At 34.4% G+C, this 9395-nt stretch overlaps 1 protein-coding gene across 5 annotated transcripts in view; it reads right to left on the reverse strand.

Moving 5' to 3' along the window:
* Positions 1–9395, reverse strand: part of LOC108754523 (guanine nucleotide exchange factor DBS-like) — a 30402-nt gene that overhangs the window by 16477 nt on the left and 4530 nt on the right. For 2 of the 5 annotated variants that reach the window (XM_018496906.1, XM_018496902.1), the window contains exons 1-2: positions 6080–6587; positions 1759–2055 (exon numbers count right to left, since the gene is read on the reverse strand). The exons of 1 other annotated variant lie outside the window; for it this stretch is intronic. In XM_018496906.1, coding sequence (XP_018352408.1) covers positions 1759–1831 — 73 coding nt within the window. In that variant the 5' untranslated portion in view covers positions 1832–2055; positions 6080–6587. Of the gene's footprint in view, positions 1–1758; positions 2056–2820; positions 2854–5968; positions 6008–6079; positions 6588–9395 lie in introns of those variants that run through there. 2 more of the 5 variants (XM_018496905.1, XM_018496903.1) reach the window with 2 other exon arrangements.

Here is a 9395-nt window from a genome sequence, read left to right on the forward strand (position 1 = left end):
TGCCGTAAACCCGGCACACAGAAAACATGGAGCAATAAAACGTAAATAGTAATGAGCTTCGTACAATAAGCCATTATCATTAAATTTTAAACCAGTCTTAAGTAAGAAACTCTGATCAGCAATAATCAATTATTCTTTTCACATTCGACTGTAATTGGTCAGTTTCTTACAGCTTAAGACTTAAAAGCTTGGGTAATGGCTTATTGTAAACAACCTATCGACCGAGCAAATTGGCCAATTACAGTAGAGACAATAATAGTAAGGTAATAACGTAAGCAGTAGCAAATTCAAAATGTCGATTTACTTATCGCTTATATTTTATTGCTCAAGTCTTTGTGTGCCATGAAGTGCGATCCACTTAACGCTGCAAATGCTTTGTTGACTAATCAGAAGGAGGAATTTTATAAATTAACCAATGAAAGAATGCTTCCAAGCATTTGCAGTATTAAGTGGATTACACCTATAGTCTTAACGGGGAGATTTCGAGCTCGCCTCGGTGCTTCGTTCCGTCACGATTCCAACCCCCGTACGTCTCTCTCTCTGCCCTCCAAGGTCGCAGGCATTGAAACATTGAAACCGCAGGAGCGAACGTGCGGCTTCTACGATAGCAGAAGCCTCTTATCTCGCGAGTGTGTCGAGAGAACAATCGGTTTCTCGGTTCTACGCTTAAACCCGTGGAATTCGTTCCTCGACGTCACGAAAAACACCGTTTCGTTTCAGATACGACGAGCTTATAGATATTTATACATTCAAATTATTTGAATATAGAAACGTATTTACACTTTCCGATAAGGCTAGATAAAGCTTTTCAAGGCATACTTCGTGCAGTCATTGCTTTCGGCAGTCAAATCACTTTATGAACAATTATAACTTTTGTAGTGGAGATTGAGAAGCGTGATGGATTATTAAAATTCTGTTTTTAATTCTTAATTATTATTATTAATTCTCATACACTACAAATTCCAACAGAAAAAAATGTTAGCAATATTATAGCAAGCTTTTGTATGAATTGATTCTATTGACGTTATTGATTTTATTAATCTGAAATTTAAATATTTGTAAATTAACATTAAATTAAGTACACGAGTTATTGTGATCCTGAGATTTTTCTAATTTTTAAATAGCAATGATTTGGAACAATTTTCACAATCATATTTTTCATTAAAAAAATTAAATTTAAAAAACCTTCAAAAAATGAAACGAATAATATAATAAAAATTTTAGTAAGTCAACTCGTACAGCACAAAAGCTTGAAACAATGTTTGTAATCCTTGACGAAAATATTGTAAAACTCGGAAGTAACTCGGACGTAAGTCGAATGTAAGGGAAGAGTACTAGAAACAATGAAACTTCTAAAAGCATAACCCTCTTTTACGTTTCGTTGTTTCAATTTTCTCTTCCTAGAAACTTCATTTACGCTTTTGTTACTTTCCCCTTACATTTTATTTAGGCTTCCATTTTTATTTTACCGCAATATTGCAATGTGCTGTATGGAAAGGATCCAGATGTTCTCTTAATTAACATAAAAAAATATGTATCATGTAATTCCTGTTATGAGTTAATAAATTGCGTGAAATGATACAGATACGAACAAAACAAAAGGAAACAGCGTCAAATGAACAATACTTCAAAGACAAAGCCAACAACGAGTTTATATGTAAATAATACTCCAGTTATTATGAAAACACGACGAGTTTCTACATCGTGAACGATATGTTTTGAGGATTGTATGTTAAGTACTAGCGATGCAAGTCAAACCTGCGCATTTAGTCGAGCAGTGCTGATGGCAGGGACAATTGCAGCTATGCTGCGACTTTCGGCGAAGAATCATCTTGGCTTGACTGGCGGGCTGATACTTATCGTATTGTCACGGAACGTTGCAACTTGTACAATAGCGCCGGCTGTACAATCAACGCTCCACCACGTAGAGAATCATCGACCAGGCTACAGCTCCTTCCATTCCACTGGGTGACTCAAATCGCCGTCCACTTCAACGGCTCCGACTTTCGTCCTCGAGTCTTTAATACGTTGCGCGATACTATCGCGACAGCGAAACTGCAGTATTGTAACAATATTATGTAGCAAAACATCAAATCGCGATGTACAGAATTGCGTGCGCGAGAAAAGCAATTTTGCAGAATTATTTAAAAATTTAGGTAGATCTGAAAATAATTTTGTTGCATCAAAATAATTATGAAGAAAGCTCGAGTACAATGTTTTTGACATTCCAGCAAGCAGTCTTAATTATTTTGATGGACCAACAAAATTATTTTACAGATCTGTATTTACATGAAAAAACGGTTTTTCCTGAAATATTTTAGGTAGATGCAGATCTAAAAATAATTTTGTTGGATCATCAAAATAATTATGTAGGAAAGTGTACATCTGATGAGCAATGCTGCAAAAAATTTTAACATTCCAGCTTGCATGTCCCAATTATTTTGATGGTACAAAGAATTGTTTCAGATCTATACGGAAGAATCAATTCAATAAGATAGTCAAACAAAATTATTTTCAGATCTGTATCTAGCTAAATTTTTAGATATTTTAGTAAAATTGTTCTCTTCGTGATATCCCTCGTAGTTGGAGGATATTTTTTGACAGTATTCAACTTCTTTCCGGTAGAGAAAATTGCGATGTCACAAATCTTGTTATCTCAATTTGCCAAAACGTTACAATCAATATAATAACTTCCGATCTAAATGCCGATACATAGGAAACTAGAAATAATGTATTAAAAAATCTCGAGAGTGTGCAATCAGAATTTATGCTTCGTAATTTAACGTGAAAGCCTCCAGTCGAGGCTGAGCTACTCTGTACATCGTCAGCTTCGACGTTATGCAACGAAAATTGGTACACGATACTGCAAGCGAACTGGCTATTCGACGACGGCAGAAGTTCGCTTGTCGGGAGTTATCGCCGCGTCGTAATTAAACGTTGCGCGATAATATCGGTTATTCTGATCGAAACTATGCAAGTAGGCTGAGGACTTTCCTCTACAGACGTTTTCAAATCTGGCAGAGCGCGAGAATTCTTTTTCCTGATTAAATAGCACGCTTCGTTTCGTCGTGGCAGTGTCTCGGTTTTTTCTCCTACTCTATACACCGGTCGAATGTTGTGATTCAGCTGATTACAGTTTGTATAGTTTACGTCAATTGACGTATTACGTATTCCTTGCTTCATCCTCCGCCCAGACTTCCGCGGAAACTTAACAATATCCTTAAAATGTTTATCTCATCTTCGAACCTAACGTGAGGTGCGTCATGATTTTAATGAACAATAAAAAATATTGAGAATTTATTGTATAAACTAACTTCAATTCTATCAAATAGATATTATATATTATTATAGCAAACATGTTCAGTTTTACGAACCAACTTATGTCAGGATAACATTTAAAGTACTAATAATTTAAATCCTCTCGTTTTGAAAATCTTTAGATTGAGCCATGAATCACTCAAGAATTATATATGGATCTAATTGGAATAGAAATAATAATTTTTTGCAACATTGCTAATTATTATTTAAAAAAATGACAATTATTATGTCGTTTATTTATTCTAAGATGTTGCTATTTAAAAATTATCACCTTTATTTTAAATATTATCAACTATAATATTAAAAAATTATCATCTTGATTTTAAATAATAATGTCTTCTGGATTTTCTATAATAAGCAATTACCTGAGTTTTAAGTCTTAAGTAAAAAATTGACTAATCATGATCGAATGTGAAAAAAATAATCGACTACGATTGGTCAATTTCTTTCGACAGCTTAAGACTGAAAGCTCAGGTAATTGTTTATTGTACAAAACTCATTAAAAAACTCATTAAATAAACAACATAATAATTGCTATTTCCTTTCGATTCGGCAGTATACAAAGGCAAGTAATATATTTAGAGTCATTACTTTTGCACGATCAATTATGTCTATCTTGGATGTTACTTCGAAGCATTAATATTTCATTGGCACGACGTGCGCGAGATTTCTCTGGCGCCGCTGAAACAATAGGGCAGTATCTCTATCGCCGTGTTCTATTTACAGTCAATTACATCTATCAAGTTACACGAGACGATGGCCGCAGAGGATGCGCCGGTCATGTTGCACACGATTGCACGAGCTATATGAGTTACGAGAGAGCCTCATCAAAGTTGCATGAGGGTTCTTTTTGATCGATACCCGACGTACTTGCGTCCAGCAACCCTTCCGCGAAGGGACGCCTCCATACTAACTTTTTGTCGTACGGAATGTACATGGAAAAATAACATACGGTATTAAATTAATGTGCTTAATGTAGATTGATTAGTGATAAATTGAGTACTTAAAAATATTACTTTCATAAAGAGATAGCGATCGATATATATGTAATAATATATGTAAAATAAAAATAAATATTGAAATTTTTAATTGAAATTTCTAATTTTATTTTGTCTATTATTAAAAAATTTCAATTATTATAATATTATATTTATTTATTATTCTTAGGAAATGTCTAATTATTATTATAAAATAGTATTATGTTCATTTATTCTAAAACATTGCTGTTTAAAAATTATTATCTAATATTCCAAATTAGATCAATATATAATTTTTGAGTGATTTATGGTTCAATCCGAAGGTTTACGACGATTCGTGAGGGAATGTTTCTGAAAAAAATGTCTGCGGAGTTGAGAATTGAGAATATGGAATAAAGTTAATGAAAGAGTATGAGTTCTGAAATGTAAAATATTATACACACACACACATACACACACACACGGATGATTTTCCACCCATATTTTTATCGTGCCCACAGTATTTCCGCGTATTATCACACGAGATTTCGCCGGTAAACTTTTATCGCGCTCGGGAGATTTGCCAGTCGGTTTTGCTTGAGTTCACTTTACGAGGATTATTACTCTGGCGAATAATTTACCGCAGCCGGCAGCAATCACAAATTTAACGAGCGTCTATTCATCTCGATTTGCTCATGTCGCACTTCTCTCTCTCTCTCTCTCTCTCTCTCTCTCTCTCTCTCTCTCTCTTTCTCTCAGACTTTTCGTTCTCTGTATACACCTCACTAGCCTCGTTGATAAGTCATGGTGTTATCAGCCACCAGGCGATGTTCGATGGTCAATACCTTGGAGACGAGTTTACTACCGACGCTACAGTTCGTTTCAAAATTTCACTGCCAATGGACGTCTATACAATCACCAATATTGCATCGAACAAATTTTAAAAAAGGATTTTACTTATTATTTTTATAACAAAATTTTATTTTATTATTCAAACTTTATTATTAAAAAATTTTTTTTTAATTACTTAATAAAATAAAATTAATTACTTATTAAAATAAAATTTTTTTATAAGAATAGAAACGTACTCCGCAAAAAGTTTCACTTTGAGATTTATTATTTTCGAAAAGGATCTTACTTTATCATTTTATAGAAAAAGTTTTGATAAGGATAGAAACTATAACTCCGCAGAAATTATTGCTTTGAGACACAGTACAAGAAACTTTTCAGATATAAGAGTATCTTAATAGTATCTTTAGAAACTGGATAACGCTCTACAGATAATTCACACAAACGTTTATAATAATTTATGCTAGCTATATTGTACACTTATAAAGAATAAAATTCGGATTGATTCATGACTTGTACAAATTCAACATATACATTTATTTAACTTAACCTTTAATATATTAAATTTATTATTTATATAAATATATAAATTGAATTTAATATTTGTTATTTAATATATTAAAAATATATAAAATGTGCACTTGACAAACCGAGGCACTACCGTGTCACCTGATATAATGGAACTATTTTTTTTTTATCGAAATATCAAGGTTGTTATCTACAGTTATGACATTGCCGGGTATAATATATTGCATAAAAGAAGCTCGCGCGAGTAATTGCATGACGTGTGAGAATTCTACCCGGCATCTTTTCCGTTGATTACGATCTTGCCTTTAATAATTTACCATCAAGCTTCATAAATTCAGGACTCCGCAACACTTTCCCACGAAATTCCCGCGCACTGCCAGACATCGTGCTTCCCGTTAAACTCGACGCGATCTATTCTACTCACTCACCGCGACCACGGACCGGTTCTCCGCGTGCGAGATCCGTGGCGACGATCTATTTTCGTCGACCAACAATTCTCGGGGCGACGCCAACCGGCGCGGCACGGCGGGTCTCTCTCGCGAGCCGAGTAACTAACTCGCACGTGGTTCAATTATCACGTCACGTCACTTTTTCGCGCCGATAATGCGCGTTGATAGGCGAATTAAGGACGCGCGAATTAATGCCGCGAACTGCACTCGCTCACCCAGCGTGACTCGCGCGCGAAATTTGCGAACGGAATCCGCACGCGGAGCGCGTTGTACACGCACACGCCCGTCGATGCTCCGCGTGTGATCGATAGAACCGTCGCCACCTCCGCCGCCGCCGGCGACTCCCCGCTGCGGTCACGGTGGCACCCACGGCGTTATACGCACTTGACGCGGGGTACGGACGCGAGTAGTGGTTAATCGAGGAAATCCGCTTCCTCGCGCGAAAACACGAGGAAAGAACGTAGCTCGCAAGACGCGTCGTGATCGCGGACGGATGAACGGAAATCCGCGGTTCCGTCAGTGCGTCGCGATGCGACGGCGCCATAACGCGGCGTCGCCGCAGGGACGAGCTGACTTCCTCGGGCCCGCGTTCTCGCTAAACATTGACAGACAATGCTTTTCAGAAAATAATCTACACGAAAGATTTCGTTGAAATATATTAAAATATTCAACTACACGAAAGATATTTATTTGAATAGTGCCAACTAAATGTTTATTAAATATAAAGATATATTTAATTTACTACAAGAATCATTATTGAATAAATATTTATGTACTGTAAGTTAATATTTAGTTGGAACTATTCAAACAAATGATTTATTAAAATTTAGTATATTTTTTCAGTGCAGTCATAGATCTATGAAAATAATTTTGTCGAACTACCAAAGTAATTAATAATTAGTACGCGACGTCTATCTGCGTTTTCTCGCCGGGCAGCTGCACCCAAAATTGCGAAAGTCGGAAGAAAAGTTTACTGTCTATTCGAGTAGCATAATTAATCGCGCAACAGCGCAAGGCCATTACGCTGTTAAGTCGTGAGACAGAAGTTCGATAATTCTTCGTGCACGGAAGTATTGATTTCGCTGGAGTATTTAAAAATTTAGAGGAAATAATTTTGTTTAACATCAAACAATTATTAAATAATTATAATTAAAAACTCAAGCATGATGAGCAATGCTGCCAAAAATTTTCACATTTTAGCTTGAATTCTTTACATAATTATTTTTATAATGCAATATGTAACATTATTTTCAGATCTGTATTTAACTAAATTCTGAGATACTTCAGCAAAATCGTTCTTTCTATGTAATTTAATCTAGCTGATTCCGAGAGAAGAATTTGACGCCCATTTTCGAGCGGGGATCAAGCTAACGTTTGTTCTAACTACGATCCTGATTGGAGGGGAGATGAGGAACTGCGGAGGAGCACCAATAGCGAACAAGTCGAGTCGACGTGGAGGGGATAAGTGCACGTGACTCGCGGCGTGTCGCGCTCTGTCAAAGTCAACCGATATCACGCATATGCACATTTTGCACGAATAAGATCTGACCCGCAAATCTATTCTGTAATTCTTAACGCAAATTTCGTTATCATTATAACATCACCGCGCAGCTTTTTTACCATGATGAAAGAGCTGCGCAGCAATGTTACAGAATAGACCTGAGCACTTATCATGGAACAAACTTCGGAATGGATTTCGAAAGGATTTATTCCATTTTCTCCAGAAAAAACACAATAAAAATCTAAGGAATAATTAAATAATTCCGATCGGAATCCATTCCGATTTTGTTCCATGATACGTACCCTGCTCTTTCGAAACGTGCAAGAAAGCGGTTAACAATCGAGTAACAGACTTTCAATAGCTCGTGATTATGAACGAAATTAAAAGTAATGTATGATTTAACTGAAAATTAAGTAATGAACGTGTACATTAAATTTATGAAATTTTATGACATTAAATTTATGAAATTTTATGACATTAAATTTAATGAAATTTTATGAAAAGTATATTAAATTTCATACATTTTCATAAAAAATACATTAAATTTTATATACATGTACACACAAATATACTTTTTAATTATAAATACATTAAATTTAATATAATGTCATGAAATTAAGTTCAAATTGTGTAACTTAAAAGTTAATGAAATTTAAGAACATTTGTAACAGTGTAGGATGTGAAATATTAAACAAAATTGTTAAACAATTGCTAAAAATGTTAAACAAATGCATTTTGTTTATCTCTAGTTAAAGAATTCTAGTTAATGCACTTCAAAATATCTATGTTTTTTCAGCATAAATTAACGATGAAAGATACTTTCTGAACATCTCAAAGTAACACTATTTTTAACTAAAAAAAAAAAAGTAAATTTTGGACAAAACGCATTTTGAAAGTCTACTCCTCAATTAATTCATTCGAGAAGCAACGATTGATTTGACTTTCGCACGCTTCTTTCGTATCCCTGCTTGAAACAGATTATCTCCGTATGCCTCAACGGATTAAGTACTATATTAAGAAAAAGATTTCCGTGCGATATGGAATGATTGATTCAGATATGAGTAGTGGGAAACGAGGTTTCACTCTGCTCGTAACCTACTTTACGAAAAAAAACGTTAAATATACGACAATAAAATTCTTAGAAGTAATTTTAAGAAGAATTAAAATTTAAGAGTAAAAATAAATTATTTTAAAAAACTTTATTTATATAAAAATCGTTAGATTAAAGATCAGCTGAGATCTATTCGTAATTAGCTCTAACTGTTTTTTATATTTTCAAAGGGAAGTATTTATGCATCCTAGAATGTTATGGATTAATATATATGATAGGTGAGTCAATAAGTGACCTTAATTTTGCCCCCATAAATTATGACAGTATGTATTAAGGTTATAATACTTACTGACTCATCCATTTGTATATAAATTTAAAATAATCGATAATTATATCTACAATAATTGTCTTCTAAATTTTTTAGAATAAAATTTCACTCTAAAGAATAAAAATTCTGCCATTCTCTTTCAACAATGTCAGAATTTTCAATCTTTAAGAGTGAGATTTCACTTCAAGAGAGTGAGACTAATTGTCAGAATATAAAACTTAAATTAACAACAATAATCTGCCGTTGTTAAATAATTAAGTACATTAGCATGCATAATCCACACACACACATCGAACGAAGACAAAGAACCGAAAGTATTTGTATAAAAACGCATTTAACGTTCACAACTAAGGCGCTACTTTGTAGCTAGTTACAAAGTGAACGCAGAACGTGGCGACGTTAACATGACAAAAGA

This window comes from Trachymyrmex septentrionalis, unplaced genomic scaffold, assembly GCF_001594115.1.
Source record: "Trachymyrmex septentrionalis isolate Tsep2-gDNA-1 unplaced genomic scaffold, Tsep1.0 scaffold8, whole genome shotgun sequence".
NCBI lineage: Eukaryota > Metazoa > Arthropoda > Insecta > Hymenoptera > Formicidae > Trachymyrmex > Trachymyrmex septentrionalis.